We start from the raw sequence: 23,240 nt of genomic DNA, 5'->3' as shown, positions 1-23,240 counted from the left end.
GGATATAATTACAGCCCATTACTGTCATGCAAACAGTTTCTAATTGACTGAGGAATTATTTCCCATAACACCTCTCTGTAAAAATGGGTCACAACATGAATTAACCCGCGTGTGTTTGTGTGTGCGTGCGTGCGCGCGCACAGAGCTGAAACTGAAGCCCACAGCAGGCACCGCCTCCCCGGGGAGCCGCCCACCAATGAAGTCGGTCCTGAGGCGGGACGATGACTATCCGATGTGCTGGCAACAGGTTGCGCTGGTAGCAGGGGGGTAAATTTCCCGATATCTTCAGTTCATTGAGTAACATCTTCTCATCCCAGCAACACTGTGCACCACCACCACCGCTGCTGCTGCTGGTGTGGAGCCGGATACAGGAGCTCTGACTGAGGAGGGAGGAACATCTCTGCGGTTTGGATCATCTTTACAGGTGCAGTAGAAGAACTATTTACACAGCTGCTGCTTTTTCTTTCTTCTTTCTTTTTCACTGTACATTTACTTTGGTGGGGGTAAGTGCAACACAGTAAGCTCGGTTTTGCTGAGCGGACATTTAATAACATTTGGATAAGCAGGCACCTGTGGCTTTGGGATTGCATTTGGCAGCCGTGTGCTGCGCTCGGCTTTTCCTGCTCACGGTAATGACCGAAAACAAGCATCGGGGGGTGGGAAAGGCTTTTTTTCTCCTTCGCTTACCGGCGTGTTGTCAAATGTTTGGTCAGTGGCAGCTCTCCCTGTCTCTGTGTCTGCGCTGACTCTATAATTGGATTCGACAGCGCCGCGTAAAGAGGATATGAGGGGTTAATATAGCAGGTAAAGGCTCCAAATAGGATGCGCTGGGCGGCAGGTGCGTCGGTTGTTTACCTGGTTGCTCTGCTCGTGGCCCCACTGGCTCAAGTAAACAAACCCGATGGTTTCGACTCACCGATACTGACTGACCGGGTAGGTGTGTGTGCGTGCGTGCGTGTGTGTGTGTGTGTGTGTCTGTGTGTGTGACGCAATTAATCCCAGAGCAGACAGGTGCTCAGGGGCTTTCTCTGCTCCACCGGTTTCTCTTGAACAGAGTATCTTTATTTTACGTGTTGATGTGAATTTGAAAGTGATGCTGAAATGATCAGACAGACTGTGTAAAGAAGATACAATGGAGGCTTTGTATCGGTTACATGTACGTGGCTTTATCAAGTCCAGGATATAAAAAAGAAAAAAGTAAGATAAGCCTCATAAAGGGCCCTCATATCTTTGCCAGCGTTATAGTTTACAATTCCTGTGGCCTTTTATTTGTGCTTGGGGTGACATGCAGGGCTGGCTTTGAGGTGTTTAGGTCAACATGTACCTTTTTAATGAGGGACTCATGTTACCATGTTGATATTTTACACAGAGAACCTGCTATACCTCAACACAGCCCACAACACTGCAGACTAGAATAGTTTGATTAGTCGTTGTCACTGTACTCACCTAAAAACAACTGTTATGTATTTAAATTGCATGTTTTTGGTCTCAAATAATACTGGATGATAATTCAGCATTATATTTTTATACGTTCATATACTGGGACTGTTACAAAACTCTGAATAATTTATTCCAAGCACTTACATATAGCCTACTTAAACAAAGACCCCATTTCTTAATAAAGGTTTAGTTTTGCATGTGTGCAAAGTTGCATCTGATGTAATGCATCATAGTCAAACATCAGTTTGATTATATTATGATTGTGCATATATTATGACTTATTAATAGATTTCAGGAACATATTCATTAGCATTTCAACTAATTATTATTTTCATTATCAATTATACTTTATATTGCTAGGAAATGGGGAAAATGCCCATCACAATTCCCCATGGTTAAAGTTGTTTTTTTTCCCTAATTGTTTGTTTTGTCCAACCAACTGTCCACATCCTGAAGATACAAGAGAAAAGCAGCAAATCTTCATTTTTAGAGGCTGGAACCAGTGAAAGTCTTGAGTTTTTGCTGAAAAACTGACTTATTACTTATAAGCCCAGTGACGTTAATTGTTTATCCAAATCACTCAGCCATAGTATCAACGTAGCTTGTCTTCTTGTGCAGAAAGGGCGAAGCTGAAGCTGAGACATGTGGTCGGAGGCAGGGGGGGTGCACAGAGAGAGGAAAATGAGCTGGGTGAGGAGAAAGGGAAGAGTGATGGCAGACAGGCCCGTTTGGTGACATTCCTGTCTCTGTTGACACAGCCATTCCTTGTGACAAGAGCGGAGGTGAAACTGTTGTCACCCACCAGTGCTCGGCTACTGGTTACTGAACAATGACTGAGCCTTGAAATCTTTATTTACCCAAGCAGCATGTTTACACCTGGGAGCTTTCAGTGTGACCATTGATCAACAGCTGAGGGCTGAGCTCCTTGACAACACTTATATAATCATTTACTTTAAAGATTTCACAATGCAGCTGAGGAGTTTCAAACTCTCAAGTAATTGTTTTGTGGTCCAGTGTGCAACATGGTGGGCTTGATGTTATGGTAGGATGGGGGAATTAATTTGTTTTGCGCTGTATTTTTAGTCTCCGGCTTGTCTTCTGTTAATGAGTCTCTTCACTTTTTATTTACTGCCTGAGTGGACAGTTTCACATGTGTAGGCTTCACAGTCAGCGCTGCCCTAGTTTTCTCTTAATCTGTCTTTATTAATACAAATGCAAACCACGCGCAATGCCGAGTGTAAAGGGAACGTCTGGAATCCTAAGAATGTTTTTTAAGGAAAGACAAAGGCTGACTTTGATTCACCAATCCACCCTCAATGCCAGTCGAGCTCTTTCGTGTTACACTATAACCAGCGGTCAGAGTCAGTTAAATTTTAATTCCTGTGAGAGCCGCGTCTGTTACCGCTGTGTGATGTGGAGCTCTGCAAAGCGAAAATCAGCTTCAGCAACACTTCAATGCAAAGATGAATGTGTTCAAGAGAAATAACAGTTTCTTGCGAAAGCATTAGCAGAAATGTTTTGACATGATTCTACGTTACTTAGTACTTCCTTGCCACAGCAGGTTCATGCATACGTCTGTGCACAGACTCGAGCCGACTCAAAGTAAACAATCTACGCCTGAGTGAGTCTACTCTGAAGTCTGGTGACTGTGGAGACTTTGGCAAAGGCCGAGAGAGAGAGAGAGAGACCCATTCCTGACATAGCCCCCAGTGTTTAATGCTCCACAGAGCCTGGACAATAGGAGGAGTATTCACCTCCTCATAGTGTTCATCACCAAGCTCATTTTCAGAGCATAGAAGGTGGCCATGCTGAGGTTACACTGCTGACTGAGTTGTTTAAATTTAGCCTAAAAATAGAAAATTAATCTGCATATCATTTGGATTCATAGTTTCAGTCGAGCAAAAATGGCAAACGCATAATGGATCCAGCTTCTCAAATGTGAGGACTTGATGTTTTCCTTTGACATGTATAATACACCAGAATATCTTATATAATATGTACATTTCATGTCACGATAATAATTTCGGTCAGAATATGGTAATAATAACACACTGGAATGACTTAACTATACATTTTGTTAAGAAACAAATAGTTTCATTGCATCACAGATAGGACACGCCTCTTTTTTGAGTGAGTAAGCAGTTAGGTAATCATAGATCATGAGGTCCTGCTTATTAAAAAGTCATCAGAGTATGTAAATAAAAAAAGATCGAAAGACCCAAATGCTTACAGACGATGAAATACTCAAACTTGTTGTTGTGGTTGATAAATACACTGCAATGGTAAGTGTACAAATACACAAATACCTATTCTTTCTACTTATTTTTAATAGGCTTCACATCAAATGAAGAGATGATTTTCTGTAAAATAAAATTAAATTCTACTTGATTTCACTATATATATATATGATATATTTATATATAAGTAATGCTACGGTTAGAGGAAAAACTGAAGTTAACTGCAGTTAATTCACGATTCATTCATATTTATATTATCGGGATCCGCAGTGAAAACGATTATTGTCCCATCCCTAGTGGTTAGATATTGATCACTTCCATATAGTTAGAACACTCTCTGTTGGTTCACCTCCAAAAATGCAACAAATAGCATAATTGTTTTGAGCCTCCTTGTCTGGTAAATGCCCACATCTTTCAAAATCCATGCTCCCTAATGCAGACTGTCCTTTCTTTTGATTTTGTAGTCTCCACCTCCGCGCTGAGATAGCCCTGATGACATCATCTGGGTTATTGTCTCTTGACTTTAAAAGAAAACCTCCTCTAGAGACAGAGAAGACAATAAACACCTTGTATCACATGCTGAGTAGTATTCCTCATGATGAGTACACTGACCTTTATACGTAAAATCAGTGGAATACCCCTTTATCACAATATTCATACTCATGTCAAGCCGACCACCTACACACCGACACAGCAGGTCCAGTTGTTATAGTTCTTCCTCTGTTTTCTCAATATAAAAGTCAAAATGACTCTCTCTGCTTTTCAGCTGTTCAACACAGTCAACATGCCTATGTAGATTCAAAACAATTCATTTATCAGTGTGTTTGTGTCTCACACACACCCAGTCACACTCCTGCTCTTTGTTTTTCCGATCACACCCTCTGGAAAAAGTAGGTCCTGACCTGTACAAAGAGATTCTTAGTGCCACAGTGGCATATTTGTCATGACAACAATACATTCATTCAGGCTGAGAAGGCATGAAACCTGTAGGGCAGCAAGAGAAGATGTTAATTTCATCGAGGTGTACCAGCAAGCTGATATGATTGCAGAGTCAGAGTAACTCCACCTGAGGAGAAGGAGTGACACATGCAGGTTCAAAGGGAATTAGGGAGTAATTATGGAAAACACTTTTATTGTTGTATTATGAAATGTTCATTCTCTGTACTGAATCATTACATTTGATGCCATAACTCCTTTAGTGGGTTTACCTGACCAGGGACTGCTCATGAAATGTAGCTATTTAGCTAAGTCTGGGGCAGTCGATGACCCTGTTAAAGGGTCTGATAACTGAATCCTCTGCAAGTCTGAAAAAGCATGTCTCGGCAGCACCAAGACTTTCATGTTCAGTGTTCTCTCTTTGGTAACTCGTTTCACTGATTCACCTGATTTGCATTTTTGCTGTTCCCCCCTCTCCCTCTCTGCCCAGGCTGCTTGCACAGAAACCAGGAAGTCAGCATGAGCACTCTGTCCACTGACAGGAAGCCTCTTGTGGATTACGGCGTTCAGATCCGCTTCATCAAGGACCTCCATGACACGGGCGGAGGTTATCCTGATAAATCCAGAGGAAACAACGGTGCAACCACTCCTACCAATAAGTACGGGGTGGCGGTGCACGTTCAGGGAATCTCTGGACAGCCTTATGTGGTCTTGAAAGATGGCGAGAAAGGTGACTCTTATGGAGTTCAGCTGAACACTCCCACCCCCAGCTCGGGGCCACCTTCACCGTTCAACAGCCTCCCCAAAACGGATAAAGAACCAGTAGAATTAGAAAATCCCTATGGCCCTGCTGTAAATACAGCACACTCCCCTGTTTCTCCAGCTGATTATGAGGTTGGGGAGATTTTTGGGAGCCCTCATAAAAGACCTCCAGGGGATGGTCAAGCAGGAACACAAGGGGAGGAGGAGGGTGGAGCTAGCAGACGGAGAGAGAGGGCAAAAGCTGAACCCCGACTCAAAGCAGCAGCAAGTGAAGAAGAGAAAATCAGAGATAGGACTAGTGACGAGGAGTATAATGAGGCAGGGCTGAAACCTGTCAAATTAAACGGTGTGGGACCAAGAGGGGTCAAGCAAACTGGTGCTGGTTACAGCGGCTCTTTGGGGAGACACAGCGGGAAAAAGGCGAGCACATATTCCACCTCAGAGTCGGTCCCAGAACCTCCAGTATCAACTAATGAGGAACCCTTCCCGGAAATCGATACCAAATCCCTGGCTCCCATCAACAAGCTCATCAATAAGTTCAACAGCGGAACGCCAGGCAGCGCCCCGCAGACAAGAGGCCGCTCTGGAGCAAGGCAGCGACTCAGGTTCGATGAGCGCAGGCGGTCAAGGAGCCTTGATGCTAGAAAAGATGTCCAGCCTGAGCTTCCCCCTCCAACTCTGAATCCCTACGCGATGCCTCTGTCTACCTCCTCCAGTCTGATGGCGTCATCTACCCCAGCGAGCAGTAGCTTGGGAAGCAGCCCTGCATCTGTTTCCAAGGTGACAGCACTTGAGGCCCCCAAGCCGAGCTTTAAGTCACCAGGGACGTTTGTTGCCAAGGACACCCATCCAGCTGTACCCAAAAAGCCTGTAAGTACCAGCGATTGTAAGGTATGAAATTATCTTTTGGATTTGTGTCTGTTTTCTTACTCAGCTGTCTCTCTATTTAAAGGAGATAACTCCGAGGAGCCTGAGTCTAAACAAAGAGGTCGTCAGCGGGGAGGAAGCTCAAGTGAAGCAAGCTATTTACAAAATCCTTAAAGAGGGGTAAATAAACTACATGCATGATATACTGAATTTCTAGAATACTTTTCACTGTTTGGGTATTTCAAATCTAATCGTCTGTTTCTTGATCAGCACCAGTGAGAGTGAGGGATCCCTCAAAAGAAAGGTCAACCTCGTCTATGAGACCACCGGCAGTTTAAAGGTACGACAAATGAGCAGAGGTATTTTTAGATGCATATACACATACTGAGTTTTACTTATAGATTAGAGAACATAGGGGAACAGTTTGTGTTACAAATAATGTCAGCTCAAAGGTCCATATAGCTTTCAATCATATCTCACAGTCCTCATAAGCACAGAGAAGTAGCTCTAAATCACATGACTGCATCTGAGCTTTATTTAGTATAGTTGTGACATCACAACCGTACAGAAGTTCTGACGGCTCTTTTAAAGACACAGTTTCTTGCTAGGGGTTGTGTGCATTTCTCTGTTGATTGAGTTTTTCTACGTTTACACTATTTATATCGCTCCTCGACCTGCTTTATTATCATCAAAGACATGAAAGGTTCACTTTTACAGTATGGGACCTTTAATATCAAGTTCCAGTCATGTGTTTGGAAATGCTCTGCTTTTAAACAAACAGTTCAACATTTTAGGAAACGTGCTTTTCTTTTTTTTTGCTGAGAGTTAGATAAAAAAATATTGATACCAGTATCATGTCTGTTAAGCTAAGCTAAGCCTGTTTGCTTAGCATAGCATAACGGATGGATACAGGGGGAAACGGCTAGCCTGACGCTGTCCCAAGGTAGCAAAATCTGCTAAACAGTCTTTGAGTTGGCTTCATGTTGTCGTACAGACATGAGAGTGGTATTGGTCTTAAACTATTTGTAGCAGCAGCATATATTAAACAAAGACATTGCATACATGTATAATGCACACAATCCATTTAGCTTCAGCACGTTGGTCAAACGAAAGTGGTGGTGTCTGTAATGGGTGTCTTCAGTTCTGGTAATGAAGCTTACAGATGGTTGGCAGCCTGTCCTCTTTTCTGAGAATATGAAGTTTCTATTTCATTCACTTTGTCTCCAAGGATCCTCTCTTTGCAGGCCAAAAATGAAGTAGCATGCTGAGTATTCTTCTGTCAATTTTTTTGCTCATTTGTGCTCCTGTGACACCTTATTAAAATAGATTGTTCCATGGTTTTTATGAACGTGAGCACATTACTCCCTTTAAATTTGCATCACTTTGCATACATCTACATACAGAAGTTATTCCTTTGTGTCCTTAGCTTCTTATATTACATGATTATGTATGACCCCTTGTTATGTACTTCAGTGTGTTTGTGACCGTGGCTGCTTATGAATTGTTTGCCCGTCTTGTCTCTTGGCAACGATGCACCTGCAGAGGGAAGCTGTTGAGGGCCCAGTGTGTGTTGAGCGTGCAGTCATTGAGAGCCATCAATAATTGAGTTGAACTGGAACCCTGCACCAGCTGGGGGTTGGCTTGCCGAATGGGACAGATCCTTTTTCCCGAGGGGTCTTGTTGTACAAAACCTCCGTGTTTTTCATGGCTGTAACCATGCTGTCCACTTTGATACGTTCAGCGGCTGATTTGAGCAGTCATCTCAGGCTCTTCAGAATTGGTAAACGCTACTGAAGCATCCACAGCCAGCCTCCAACTGCAGGCTGAAGGGGTTTACACTGTTGTTTTTGCCTGAGGCTGTTTTTCTCCAGCTCTGCCTCTAAACCAAAAAACTTTGCTTTTGTCTGTATAAAGCCAAAACATAAGATCAGAGCAGGATCACAAGTGTGTGTTGAAAAAGGGTCATAGAAAGACTTCATCAAAAGTGCTTGTGATACATCCAGCGGCAGACAGCTCCGACATGTCAGATTTCAAGGAGTTATCTGCATTTCAGAGGATAATCTAAAGCAGGGGTCACATTCACTCTGTACCACTAATGTCTGTGGCTCTTTCTAAATGCTTGTGGTATGTTTTGACTGGTCTGATGTAGTGTTGCCAGTTAATGTGTGTTAGTGGGAGAGTGATGGTGTTGATGCTTCCCGTTTGTTCCCTTCATTCATTTAGGCTCAGATGCTGGTTTACCTCAGTCAAAGAAATTGATGCATGTGTGTGCGTGTTTTACAGAAAATGAACACTGATGATTGTTGTTGTTTGTGTAAAATTACAAAAGACTATAGCACTGGTTCACCCCTTAAAAATGAAGCGATGTCTTTTTGCCACCCCTTGTCAGGTTGCACATGTTAACATGTTGTGACCAATCCAACAAAAGAGTTTGAATAGATCAGACATTCATGGTTCTGTAAGTAAAAGTCCTGTAAATCTTTTCCATAGACGATGTTAAGTGACTCTCAGCTGGAGCTCTTCTGCAGCTCGGATCAGCATGAAACCGTCCCTGTTGAATTCTGAGTACAAAAGATCAACTATTACGTTTGAAAACAGTTGGTTCTTTGATTAAAGTACCAGTCTGTGTAACTTGATATAACTGCTACTCCCAGGGTTAATTTTGACATGAAACATCCTATTATTGAGCTTAAACTGATGTCACATGTGCTGCTAAAAGTGAAGGGATGCTAACAGTTATGAGATTTGATCTGCTGCAGCCTAAATCAGCTTACTTTTGGATCAAGATTGGAGGAATTTTGTAGATATGGAGCAGTTATTTGTTCACAAAGACCTAGAGACCATCTGGTGATGGGATCCCACCAGCTGCAGCACCGAACCGGGTCAGGGGCGTAAAGTCGAGGGGCAATGACCCCTTCCCTATTTTCTATCCCCCTAATTTTGCTGCCCTTGCTTGAATCACACCTATTTTCAAACTTGGCCTTAATTTTAATCTCAACTACACAACTTTAACATTTTGCGACCGCATCGTGATGCTTCACGGTGACAAAATCAGGCTGCAGAGAGACAGACATAAACACCGAGCAAAACTGTCAAAACCTCCTCTGTGGTAGTTCCTGCTACAGTAGGGGAGATGATTGAAACTAGTTCATAACCATAATCTTATCATTCTAGTCATTGCATTATCCAGGAGAGTGCTCTGTTTCTATGTTAAGTTACATTGAAAAGATTAGAGAGATTTAGAGATTTTTGAAATAGAAACAAAGAGCCCAAAAAAAACACTTCAAGAACCAGCTTTTCCTCAGACATTGTAGTTCCAGGCCTGAAGTAGTGAATCTATCCCGTAATTCATCAGAAAAAAAAGCAAAAGTAAGAAAAAAAGTCTGAAATGATGAACCTAATTTTGCATGACCGCTAAGATTAATCAAGCGAGCCCTTGGGTGGGTCCCGAACCCCATGTTAGGAACCACTGGACTAGTGGCTATCAAAATCAAATCATCTCTTATTTGAGATCAGACTTTAATTGAATCTCTGCTGCATTATGTCATCACATCATTCTCATGCATTTCTGCTAAAGCTGCGGGGCAAGAGAGGAGAGTCTTTCTTTTATTGTTGATTATTAATGCTCATAAGGATACAGCTGATGCAACTCAATTAAAGCGCTCAAAAGAACTCATCCATATCCCTAGTTATGTTATCTTCTATTAATTATCTCTTTGTGAGCACAGAGAGTAACTGAAATGTCCCAGAACTGAATTATCTACAAACTGTCCTGCGGGGAACGAGAGGAAAATGAAACAAATCTGTACAAAATACATCTTCACAATCCGTCAACTGATAAGTAAGAAACAGGTCCCCTGAGGAACACGAACGTGCATGATCCTCGCTTTGTCTCTCTTCCCCTGCTTCTGTGTGTGCGTCCGTGTAATGAGTGTGTGGGAGGATAAGATCGGTTTTAATGGGCAGGCTGCGCTTACACCTCCTTTTCAGCGTGACGGAGCCTTGAAAAACTGCGGATCGGTGTGGGCGACTCTGAGGAGATTGTCTTCTTGTTTTTGACGATGTCTGAGCACACTGGCAGGGCCTCTCCTCCTCAAGATTTTTTGACTGTCAGAAACTAGGGCAAGGAATCTAAGGCAGGGTTTCTTGTCTTAAAAGTTTCAGATAATACAGAGTGCATAATGTATTTGCAAGGTCGACATTGGCACTCTGTTGCACTGTTTCCAGTCCTCCTCTCTATGAATTTTGTGCTCTTTCTTTGTCTCTTCCTTTCTGTTTCACACTCTTTCTGTGTGTGTGTGTGTGTGTGTGTGTGTGTGTGTGTGTGTGTACAGAAGGGAGGATCTGAGGGGAGCTTCAAAAAGGGGAACCTAGAGGAGCTTCAGGAACAACTCAATCGCTGCAAGAAAGAACTGGAGCGAGTCCATGATGAGTAAGGACTGTGTGTGTGTGCATGTGCGCACTTGACAGCCAACAATAAGCTTCCAGTTGTGGCACTTTTGTCAAATGATCATTTCACTATTTCCTGATTGACGGCCTTGTTAATGTGTGCGTGCGTGCGTGCGTGTGTGTGTGTGTGTGTGTGCAGGCTGGCCGAGGAGCGCATGGGCAGAGAGGGGGCGGAGTTCCGTCTGCGCCTACAGGAAGATCAGCTGGCTGAGCTTCAAGAGGATCTCAGGAGGGTTTCAGAAAACTCGCCTCACTCAGACTCACTGCAGACGGTACTGAGACTCCGAGGAAGCCACTCACACACACAGAATAAAACATTACTGCACTTCTGTCTGTCTGAATGTCTGACTGTCTTTCTCTCTGCAGGATGTGATGACTCTGCAGGCCGACCTGGCTGAGGCTGCCATGTTACGGCAGCGGCAGGAGGAGATTCTTCGTCAGCGGGAGCGGGAGCTGACGGCCCTGAAAGGGGCGCTAAAGGAGGAGGTGGAGTGCCACGACACAGAGATGGAGACTCTGAGGGAGCAGTACAGCCAGGACATGGAGAACCTGAGAACGACTATAGAGCAGGTCACACAGGTGAGCACTGTATTTTGCATTTTGTGCAAAGTCAGTCAATCACACAAAACTTGACTGCCCATATGTTCTTGTCTTGTTTTGCACAACATGTACAAACATTACTCCACACGATGTGACTTGCTGTAACTCAGAGTATTAATTAATATACCAAAGACATAAAGGTTGACTGTCTTGCAGGAAGGCCATCTTCACACACACACACACACACACACACACACACACACACACACACACTAAAAATCTATATCTGCGTGTACTATGGACATTGTTCAACATCAAATAGGGATGTTTGTTATCATGTACTGTTAAACTATTCTTATAAATATACTCTATTTAAATATTACTAGTAGTTTGTTGAACATATAACACAAAAAAAAGTTTTTTTTAAATGGATTCATCTGAGTTAAGGCTTAACTTATTCGCAAAAATGATTAAAAAGACCGAGTTAAAAGCTGAGCTGATGAGGCAAAAAAGAGACTTTGAAAACTCTCCCTTCCAATATCCGACTAATGATACACAGCAAGAATACTAATTATCAAAAGTAAAAGAACTTAAATGCCTTATGCATGCTTCTGAAGAACAGAAGTGCGGTCACTTTTGTGTAGGATGAGTGTGTGCCAGTGTGTTTCTGACCAGATGAGACCTGAAAACAGATTCTAATCTCAATGGGAGTAACTGGTTCAATAAAAAAGTGTTGGTTTAGTAACTCTGATGTCACTGAACCAACACGAGTGATTCAATAAACTGAACAAAGAACAAGCAAGACACTAATAAATACCACTTTAAAGGAGTGGGTCAGCTGCAGCTCCATTTAATGTGTCTTTAAGTCCATTTCAGCAGTTTTCTTGCGCTGCAGAACGTCTAATAGACAGGTGCTTCGGATCATAAAGTAAAAGGTTCTGCACGCTGTCGACGACTCAGACTCAATGTGTGTGCAAGAGTTTTTTTCAGCATTTATTTCTTTACAATTTTGATTAAAAAATGACATCAGTTTTATTCTGAATTCAGCATTAGCTTGCACACTAACACATATTTAGTTCATTTTTATTTCAAACATGTAAAAATATCAGAAATTGTCACAGAAAATAAGGATACAAAAAAGCATAATTAGATACATGAACAACAAAAATAATTCATATTATTGACCTTTTTATTATATATATATATATATATATATATATAAAATGCACTTTCCGCACAAAATAAATAATAAAATTATCTCATTATTGATATATTATAGTATCTAAACTATAATTTAATTCAGAAATTTCCCCAAAAATAATTAAAAAAAACAGATAAAAAAGAATAACTAATAAACTAAATAAATAAACAATAAGCACCCATATTCATGTACCCTATTATATTATATCGTTTCAGTGTCAAAGCAAGAGCCTGCAGTTTGCAGATCAATTAACCAGGAAGGACCATAACATGTGTAACAGCTGCAGCAATGATAATGAATATTTCTCCATTTCTGATCACTGTAATTATTTTTTGTTTATTGCATCATCATCATCAGCTCATCCATAGAAACATTCAGAACATTTTCTTTTCCGTTTCAGAGTATCTCTTTGTACGGATGTCAGTCAGGTTATACCTGTCAGGCAGCTTGTGCGCCCTGCATTCATTATTAAGGCGATGTTAAATTGAGCTTTGATGTTGCATCCGCCCTCTTATGCACCCTGGCGTTGTCTTGTCATTCTGTTTTCTGTGTCAGTTTGCTGTCAGTGTTCAAACACTGGGTCTGGGTATCAGAAGGTAAAAAGAGGATTTTGCTACTTGTGATTGCAATGTAAAACTTTTTCACTTTCTGTTGTAGAGTTTCTCTTTCTGCCAGCTCAATATTTTTGGAGCGCCAGACTGCAGGATTCGGTGTAGAGGGATTTTGAAGCATACTGTATGTACTGGAATAGATCATTAGGCAGATTTTGGAAACGGCAACCGCAGTGTCAGGGAAAAAAGTATCACGCAGCTCGACAGCAGAAAATAAGCAGCAGACAGGTTGGCAGCTGCATTTGATGTGGTGATTTATTTGGCGAGGAGAGGATTAAAGTAGCTGGATCACTGTTTCTGGCGGCTGCTCCGCGTTGTCTGATATTTTATGGTGCTATTTTTGACGTAGAAGTATTTGAGGACATGCTGATGAAGCCCCAAAGATCTCTCTTCTTCTGTTCCCTGCTTGAAGAAGAAACTGAACTAATGTGATAGATTTAGGTGTGTGAACAAATCTCTGTGACTCCCATGAATCTTAATCTGTGTGTGTTTGCCTGTGGCCATGTTTCAGTCCCAGGAGCAGATAGAAGAGGAGAGGGAGAGGGTGAACGCCTCCATGTCGACGCTGGAGGAAGAACTGGAGAGCTGCAGAGATCAGGGAGGACAGTGGAAGACGCAGCTGGACGCCACAGCTCAGGAGCTGCACAACACCAGAGAGGAGTTAGTGTCTTTCTAAGTTTTATGAAACAATTGTGAGCTTGGAGTTCACAAACTGTATCTTTGTCAGTATCTAACTTCAAAGCAATAAAAAAAGAGCACAAAGTAGCGTTCAAAGACCATGAACATGTGGATAAATCAATGTTAATTTTAAAGACCTCAGATAGAAACTTATATTTTTAAGATCTCATGCTGAGCCAAACTGATTATGGAGCCATGACGTTGCTTCACATCCATAAAAAGAAAAACGTACACAGCTGCTACTGCGAGGCTTATATTCCCATCTACCATTTAGTCAAGCTTTTATACTTTTATAACCAGTTAAAGGGTTTAAAGGGCTCACTAGAAATTTTAGTGCTGTGTGGAGATCTATGTGGATATCCTGAAGATGCTGTCATTTATTTTATTTTTTTTAATGCATGTGGTCTTTCACTTGACTTTCCATTCGGCAGGAGCGGGACGCACGCCGTCAGCGGTCGAATGTGAGAGAGAGAATCAGTCTCACTGTGTTTGGTTTGAGTAGGTTTAGCCTTAGTTTCAAATCAGCAAATCATCAACTTGAGACGATGTTTTCCGAAATTCCCTGGACCAGCTTCTACATCAGAGTGAATTTTGTATCTGATGATTTTGGATCATTAGATGGCCGAACACTTTACTAACATTAATTATAATAAACCCAATCAATCAAACGAATCAACATTCAGAAATCTACTTGACTGATCAGTCTTTGTTTTATTGTGTGTTCAATCATCCAATCTAAGCAACACATTTCCTGATACAATTGCTGAGAAATATAAATGATTTTGAATAAATAAGTAAGTGATGATTCTCAAAATTGAAGTTACAATTCCACAATGAAGGTCAAAAGACAGATTGTGCATGTTTTTACGGTTTAGTGCAGTAGCTGTCCCCCCTTGTGCTTTGTTTGTCATTAGTCACTGCTAACTTCAGTGTGTGCACATGTGCTTATGGTCTTGGTGTGTGTGTGTTTGTATGCGTGCGTGCGTGCGTGTAGTTTAAAGAGCTACTGTTACCACTGTGTGTTCTTTAACATCTACCTTCTTTCCGCAGGTTGCTGAAATCCCGTTTGGAGAAGGATGAATTTGAGTGCGAGCTGAAAGATCTTCAGGACTCGCTGCGCGCCATGAAGAAACAAACGCCTGCGTCTGACGATAGCCGATCTTTAGCAGAGGTAATTCAAGTCAGTCGCCGGGCGGATTAGTCTCACTGTGTGGGTGAGACGCATGGGGCTCATCTCTGTTTTACAGGATGATTAATGTTTCTTTAGGTGGGTTTCCTTTGGCTCAAGCTTCAGTTATGTCGTTCATTTTTCCTGCACGCACACACCAAATCCATGTTAAAGATCCTGTATTATGCTTATTTTCGGGTTCATTCTTGTATTTTGGGTTTCTACTGGAAGTTATTTACATGCTTTGATGTTAAAAAAAACACCTTACTTTTTATACTGTCTGAATAACCTGTATTTACCCTCTGTCTGAAACGCTCTGTTTTAGCGCCTGTCGCTTTAAGCCCCCCTCCTGAAAAAGCCCAGATAGTTGGTATTATCACATTTATATAGCACCTTGACCTACTTTATAATCAAAAAAGATGTCTTACTTTTTACCATATGGGATCTATAACGCGCTGGCACATTCCTCTTAACCACACATGCATTATTCATCTCTGATTGCTTATCCCAAGGAGCTTCGGCGTTGCCATGATGATCTAAAGCAGGCTCGCAGAGATCTGGACAAACAAAGGGGCGAGTTAGACGAGAAGAGCAAGGCACTTCAAGCCCTGAAGAAAGCGAGTGGAGAGAAAGAAGCTGAGCTTCAGTCTGAGATCAGCAAGTTGGAAAAGGCTTCGGAGAAGACGAAGGAGGTGAAGCGTCATTTGTATTCTGTGGAAAAGAAGTGACTTTGATAATATGACAGATAACACCTCAAGTGCAATTGAAATGGAGCGAGGGGGTGGAGCTTTCATATCGATGAATGTCATCGTTTTATAGGAAGCTTCGGGTGTATGCACAGTCAGTAAATTCCCCATGTTTCTCCACAGTCGTCAGCTGGGTCTGCAGGAAAGACTGCGGTGGACCACGGCACCAACCTGGAGCTCCAGGAAGCAAACAATCGCCTCAGAGAGAGGCTTGCTCGCATGGTACTGCACAGCAAAAAAAAATGAAAGACACACAGCTCGACACACATGCATGCAAAATGATGTTAACTGTCATACTGTACAAGAACACAAGCAACAGCCTCCCACACAGACTCTATTTTCTGAGAGATGTGAAGTAAATTAGATCCAAAGAAAAACTCCAAACATGTCAGCTCAGGAAATAATCCCTCCAGGATAAATTTGCATAAGAAGCGCATTGTGCGCCACATGCATTGGTACAGCAATGTATTATGGCTGTTTTAAATGCTATAATCTTGTTATTGATGTGATCATGTGAGGAGTAAAGCAAATACCAATCAACATATGTTGAGAATATGGGGTAAGATTTTGGATGGGAGTTTGTATGCAGTGATCAGGGCAAAGAGGTACAGACTGTAAACAACTGTACTTTGAATAAGAAAAGATCAGAGTATTTTATTAGTTGCCAGTGTAAAGGAAGATGAAATACAGGAAAAATTCAGATGGGTTTGCGTTCTCTTCCTAATATGACCTAATACGTTTCAAGACGCTTTCATACTCACATTAAATGCCGTTTACCTACAGCATGATAGCCATAAAAACACAAACGAGTTCTTAAGTGGATATTTTCTCGTTCTCCAGACGAGGCTTCACTCCAGCGCGTCCCTGAGCCCAGAGGCAGAGGAGGCGGTGGAAGCTCTGGAGGATGAGAACCGCACCCTGAAGACTCAGCTGGAGGAGGCCAAGAGAGCAGCCACCCGCCTGAACAAGGAGAAGGATGAGCTGAGCCGGCGGCTGGAGGAGAGAGACCTGGAGAGGGAGGCGTTGAGGAGGGGCAAGAGCGACCTGGAGGAGCAGAAAAGGCTGCTGGACAGAGCCCTGGAGAAGATAAACAAAGAGGTGTTTGTCAGGTTTAGAGCAATGTCTTCGTTCGCTGATGTGTAGAGATGTTTCCACTCACCGACGTTCCTCTCTTTCTGCCTCCTCCGCTGTCAGATGGAGTTGATGATGGGAGATTCCCGTCAGTCGGTGGCCGCCCTGCAAACGCAACTTGACGACTACAGGGAGCGCTCGAGGAAGGACCTGTTGGAAGCCCAGCGCAACAGCAAGGACAGGCTGGCTGAGCTGCAGAGGGCTCAGGGCAACCTCAAGGCCCAGCAGGAAGAGGTGAGAGCAAATGGGTTGAAAAACAGAAAGCATAAAACCTGCAAACTCTGACATATTAAAAAGAAAGATTGATATTGTTTTAGTATTACATGTTTTGTGAAATACAAGATCACCAGAACAATAAAAACGCAACTTAGAGCCTTTTTTTTTAACTTTAAGCCCTTCATAAATATTTGCCAACTAACAGCGTGATCTCAGGGATGACAACTTTGGCCTGTTGGTCGGCCAATGAGTCCAGAAAATATCTCAATAACTATTGGATTGATTGCCCAGTGGTCATGTCATATAGAGTTAAAATTTCTAATTTTCCTGAGCACTTTAAGGACTTCTCAAGTTAAAGTTAGTCCTTTTATTGGTTGTATAATGCAGTTTTAGGAATTGAAGGCAGAAGAACAGAAACTGGGGCTTAAATTTAACCCAATAAAACAAAAAATACAGGCGACTGTGGATCAGAAGTCCTTGGTCAAGAAACTGAACCCCAAATTTCTCCCATGAATGCGGCGTGTGAATTATTAGATAACACAACGATGAGCAGGCAGCCTCTGCCATCAGTGTATGAATGTTTGTGTAAATGGGTGAGTAGTAAAAAAGCGCCTTGTCTGGTCGGAAGACTAGAAAGGCACAATATAACTACAGGTCCATTTACCATTCAGTTGAGACTTGTACATGCATGTATTTAAATACATTTTCCTCATTTAGTCTGAGAGTGTATGTAACTTTCCCAGTGTTGCAAAGCAGTATGCAAAAAGAGCATGCAAGCATGCATGCCCAGAGAACTATGAGTGTTGTTTAAAAAAGAAACTGCATGAAAACGAGTGGACTTTGAGTAAAATTGACACATTATGGTGCCCTCCTTCTTATTTCCAGGTTTCCCGTCTGAAGAAGGAGCTGCTGGTGTGCAGCGAGGAGAGAGACAGCGCCCAGTTGGAGAGAGACCTCCTTAACAACCGTCTCAAACACTTGGAGAGTGAACTGGAGTCAGAGAAGAGCAGCCACACTGACCGCAGCCGGGAGATCAGGGGCCTGGAGGTGAGGCTTTTAAGGTCAAAGGTTATGACCTGGGGAATCTAAAGTTGGGCGGGATACGGTGATGTGTCAGCACATAGAGTAAAATGGTTAAGGAGTCATGCGGGGTTGAGGGGGTTGAGTTTTGAGTACAGGCAGATTGAGATGCGTTAATCTTGTCCACAGGATAAAATTAAGACCATGGAGATCGAGCTGGATGAGGAGAAGAGCAGCGTGGAGCTTCTGAACGACCGCATCACACGTAGCAGAGATCAGGTGCCACATGGAAATATTTGAATACACATGCAAATGATCAATAATCTTACAACAGGTGCACTTACGCTGCGTCTTCATTCTTTCCTCCTCCCTCCCTTTTTCTCCCCTCAGGTGGACCAGCTCCGTTCAGAGCTGATGCAGGAGCGTTCGGCGAGACACGACCTGGAAATGGACAAGAGCGCACTTGAGAGACAGGTGTTTTCTTTATGTCAAAATACAGAATACAAAATACAAAACTATACCAATTAAATTAGATGACAAATAAGAAAAAAAACATGTAACAACACATATACAATTAACTCTAAAAAGGAGTAGGAAGAAGTTTTCACTTATTTAATCCTACCCCCTTTTTCACAATTCAGTATTTGCTATAATATATACAATCAATAATCTACTACATGTACAATTTGTAGATCTAACGACACAATAATACGTTTTATACCATTTTATAAATCACATAATATATCAAATATAATATATATGCATTTTGTTAAATGTCTTTTATGCGTTCTTTTAACTTATTACTTATTTTTCTTTTTCATTTTATAATTTCTTTCTATTCTGCTCTGTAGCACTTTGAGATTGTTAAATGTAACGTGCATAACAAATAAAATGTATTATTATTATTATTATTATTATTATTTTGTATAGACCTATATATAAACATCCATAGAAACTATATATCTATATACATACACACACATATATGTGTGTGTGTGTGTATGTAAACTGTAAATATACATATATAGCCCATATTTATACACAAAGTAATTTTTGGTTGTTTTTTAAAGCCCTCCCTCGTCCCTATACCTTTGGAAAAGTACTGCCCTGTACCTTTTTTTTTTTTTTTAAACTGGACCATGTTTGAACATTGCTTTAGCTCTGTGAACACAAATGCACACAACAAAGCAGTAGTTTATTCATTATGTCACTGTCCCACTCTGCTCCCAGATGAAGGAGCTAAAGTCCCGCATGGCGGACATGGAGGGACAGACTCGGCCCTCACCTGGACTCGGACTGCTGGAAAATAAAATTCAAGAGTTGGAGGAGAGACTACGCAGTGAAGAAAGGTGGGACTTAACACACGACACTCTTAATTAAAGTGAAAGATGATTGTGTCTTAGTATTTAATTGTTCCTGTCTTGTACATGTGGCTCCGTACAGAGAGAAGGCCAGCATCCAGGCTTCTCTGAGACGCATGGAGAGGAAACTAAAGGAGCTTAACGCCACGTTAGACCAGGAGAGAACCCAGCATGTCGAGCAGAGAGATCAGGTAAATATCAATGTTTGCATGCAAATTATCTTTGGTGTTTGTTTTAGAGTTAAAGTGCTTGTTAAACACAATCCAGAGCTAACAGACTTAAAGGAATAGTTCCACATTTATTCGCTTTCTTGCCGGGAGATGGATGAGAAGATTAAAGCCACTCTCAGCTCATCAGCCTCTTAAATATTACATTACATTACATTCAATTGGCTGATGCTTTTATCCAAAGCTACTTACAATAAGTGAATTTAAATTGTGCAGGAAGAAGAGCCAGATATGTAATTCTTTTAAATAAATAACTAAAGGCGCGTTCATTGCTTCAGTACAAGTGCTAGTAAGAGTTCTTGAGAAGAAAGATGTGAAACTACCTCTAGCAGCAGAGCCAACCTGAACCTTTTAAAGCTCACTATTTAACACGTCACATATATTTTTATATGAGATAGACAAGCAAGATATAACATGTTAATTTGTGAGCTGTAGAAATACTGTTAATGTAGATTTTGTTACCTTTGATAGAGTCAGGCTAGCTGCTTCCCAATGTTTCCAGTGCTTATGCTAAGCTAAGCTAACTGGCATGGTGTTGTGTCAATAGTGTGTATTTTCTGAAATGTTCATTTGATGTCATATGGGTGAAATTCACACTCTTAAGTATTAAATACGTTACTGTGGTGGTCCTAAGTTTCCTGACTTTGTGTTTGTACTAACTTACCAGTTTTAATTATGTAGTAAGTGTTATTCATGTATACTGTTTGACCTTCAGTACACCTGCTGTTGAATCATTAATGCAGTTCAAACAGTGCCTAATTGCTTCTTTTATAACAGACTAATCTCATCTGTACCCCTCCTGACCCACACCCAACCTCACTCGGCCACCAGGACTCCCCCTGACCTTCCTTCCCCCCTATCATCTTTCTGTCGCCTCTGCCTTTTTCACATAGCCGTAGCTGCTCCCCTTACATCCCCACACACACCTGTCAAACCCCCATGCTTGTTTTGCTTCTTCCCCCCGTGCTCCCTCGCTGCCCACATCTTCACCTGTGACCTCCTCTGTGCCCCCCTCTAACCCCCTTGCCTTTCCCTCTCCATTCCCCAGCTGTCTCTGCGCGTGAAGGCCTTGAAACGGCAGCTGGATGAGAGCGAGCTGGAGGTGGAGCGCTTGGAGGGAGTCCGCCGGAAGGTTCTCCGGGACTTGGAAGAGCAGCAGGAACTCCAGGAAGCACTGCACGCCAAAGTCACCGCCATGGAGACTGAACTAAAGTAGGACTTCAGTTATTGCCTCATGAAATAATGCTTTTAAAGCCGTTCCACATGCTGATGACGTCCTTAACTCTCAACATCCATATCAATACCATGCGTCTTCTTTACACTAGGTGGCACTCCATAGTAAGTAGCTGGACACTGGAATGTGTTCACTGAGCTGCAAAGACTGAGTCAGTGCTTCTGTTGTTTGTTTTATCTCAGGAGGAAGTCACAGCACACACACCGTGCAGCTCTGGGCTCCTCCGCTTTAAGCTCCGAGGATGAGGACGGTTTCTATGACGCCAACATCACCTCCCTGCTGAACGAGAGCCACCTACAGACCACCAACTGCTAAAAGAAGATGACTTCTTTTTTTCCTTTTCTCGTCGGTACAAACGCTTTATCAGAGAGAGGCTCTCAGGACATCAAGGCCTCGCTGGTTGAAGAACTCGGTTGCCATGCACTACAAACTTGCTTTGCAGTTGTTCTGTGGTTGTATTTTTAGTGCAGCAGTCCAACAGAGACAGGGTGTCAGGATAATTAGATTGCATCTTTTGAGCCTGCAGCTGTGATTATGATTGCTTTACTGCTGTCGTGTCTTGAGATCTCTTCTGTTTCTCTGTTACGCTGAAGAGAATAATTACAGCTACATTTAGAAATGCAAGGTTTTACTTCAACTTGAATCTTTTCAAAGAGCTCTTTTGTGTGTTGACTTATTTACTGTACTGTGGTAGCACATTACTCTGGCATGGTTTATGTTCAGTTACAGTAGACTAATTCAAACCACTTTTAAACCAAAAAATAACTTTGTATGACACATTTCTCTCCTCCAGTCTTATATCTCTGTCTGCTTGTGCATGATGTGTTACACCTGTCAGCGCTGTGAGCAGCTCAAAGTGTTTCTTTGTGTATTAAAAGGGATTTTATGTTTTGTTTTTTATCTTTGAATGTGACGATGACGGGCCATTTTAAAACTATATTAGCTGTGCATACCTGTTCCTCAAGACAATCAATTATATAAGTTACAGTAGCACTGTGTATCCTCAGAGATGGACACTAAACTTTTCCACTTTAACCACTATATTTCTGATGTGGTTTAATATATTGCTAAGCTTGATTCATGTGCACGTTTTCACTCAAATGCCTTAAAGAGTAGCTTCATTATCTGTACATTCTTCATGTTGTCTCCGCATGTGCTCTGCTTATATGCCGCCGCCGCCGCTGCTGTAAATGGTTTAAATAGTATTTCAGATGCTTGCCATTGCCAGTACATTCCTTTTGAACGAATCATTAACTCTGATTTGGAAACGTTCCACATTTGTTTTTGTTGCACCTGGCTGCGATGAATGTCGACTGTAATCTCCAAATTACATTTTGATGGTGTTATTACATTTTAAACGTGTCACTTTTGAAATTTGTATTGGGGAAATTACAAACAAGAATGCTATCAGATGTAGACTATGTTTATTAAGCTGCTTTTAACATTTTTGAGATTTTACATTTTGGAATGTGTGTACAATAAAAAGAGGTATATTGTATTTGTTCCCCCTACATTTTCTTGATTTTCTTGATTTCTTTAAGTAGATCCCCTGATAATGAGCTTTCAGTGTAAGTGACTGGGGACAAAAATCACAGTCCGGCAGACAGTTAAGTGGATATCTCTCAAAGTCACTGTATTTTAAGTATACAGTAATACCTTCCAGCTTCTAGCTCAACTGGGAAGCAAACAGAGGGAATAAAAAAAAAAAAAAAAATCCACTTCCTGTGTAATTCCGGCGCAAAATCATCCCATGGTCTTTTTTGGCACTTACACACGTCAAATAAGCCATTGAGACATTTTTTTCGTTTATGAACTATTAAAGCCCCTGAACACCCACACAGGTGTTTTCAGTTCTTCTAGCTGATTAGACCTCTGCTTGGGTTGAAGGTGGGCGTGGCTTTGATGGGAATTTATGAGGTCATAGATGTCCGTCTACCAATAAGAATGATAAAGGTGTACTTTGTCGCGAGTCTACGGGTGTAGACAAAGCTAAAAGGAGACCCAGGAAGATGTCAGTCAATCACAGTAGACACACCCACACAGTCCTGAGAAGAGGACTAATGACCTAGTTAACTGAAAACACCTGTGTGGGTCTTCAGGGGCTTACAGTCACTAACAGCCGGACGTGGCAACAATGATTAGCTCCGGTCAGTACAGTGATGGCATTAAAACGGCTTTTTTTAACCACTTATACTGCGAAAACACCAAACTTCTGCAGTAGCATGATAACTATCCATTTACATAAAACGAAGCACCTATGGGCATCTTCCTTTTGGTTTGCATTTGGTAATCGACTTGAATGGACTTTACTATGAGAGGAGCTGGTACCGGTGCCAGTTGGTAAGTCTTTATGTGTAGGGACCATTAGCATGCTACTGTAGAGGTTTGTTGTTATTTAGAACAGTATTAGTGGTTA

The 23,240-nt window shown here is 41.9% G+C and overlaps 1 protein-coding gene across 2 annotated transcripts; it reads left to right on the top strand.

Annotated features, from left to right (window-relative positions):
* Window positions 1–229: 229 nt before the first annotated feature.
* Window positions 230–22,307, top strand: cgnb (cingulin b). Of its 2 annotated transcripts, none has more exons than XM_083925380.1 (20): window positions 230–424; window positions 5,104–6,245; window positions 6,328–6,422; window positions 6,513–6,582; window positions 10,580–10,674; window positions 10,831–10,963; window positions 11,058–11,270; window positions 13,555–13,703; window positions 14,772–14,892; window positions 15,402–15,581; window positions 15,759–15,857; window positions 16,476–16,733; window positions 16,830–17,000; window positions 17,868–18,029; window positions 18,192–18,281; window positions 18,393–18,476; window positions 19,233–19,351; window positions 19,446–19,554; window positions 20,639–20,802; window positions 21,007–22,307. In XM_083925380.1, exons 2-20 carry the CDS (start codon window positions 5,133–5,135, stop codon window positions 21,137–21,139), a joined length of 3,558 nt encoding a protein of 1,185 aa, XP_083781506.1. In that variant the 5' UTR covers window positions 230–424; window positions 5,104–5,132; the 3' UTR covers window positions 21,140–22,307. The 2 variants fall into 2 exon arrangements, with proteins under 2 accessions (XP_083781506.1, XP_083781505.1); XM_083925379.1 differs by having other exon boundaries at window positions 231–424; window positions 10,577–10,674.
* Window positions 22,308–23,240: the final 933 nt, after the last annotated feature.

The sequence above is a fragment of the Echiichthys vipera genome, assembly GCF_963691815.1.
Source record: "Echiichthys vipera genome assembly, chromosome: 13".
NCBI lineage: Eukaryota > Metazoa > Chordata > Actinopteri > Perciformes > Trachinidae > Echiichthys > Echiichthys vipera.
The sequence above is the reverse complement of the archived record's forward strand: the minus strand, read 5'-3'. Positions and strand labels throughout refer to the sequence as shown.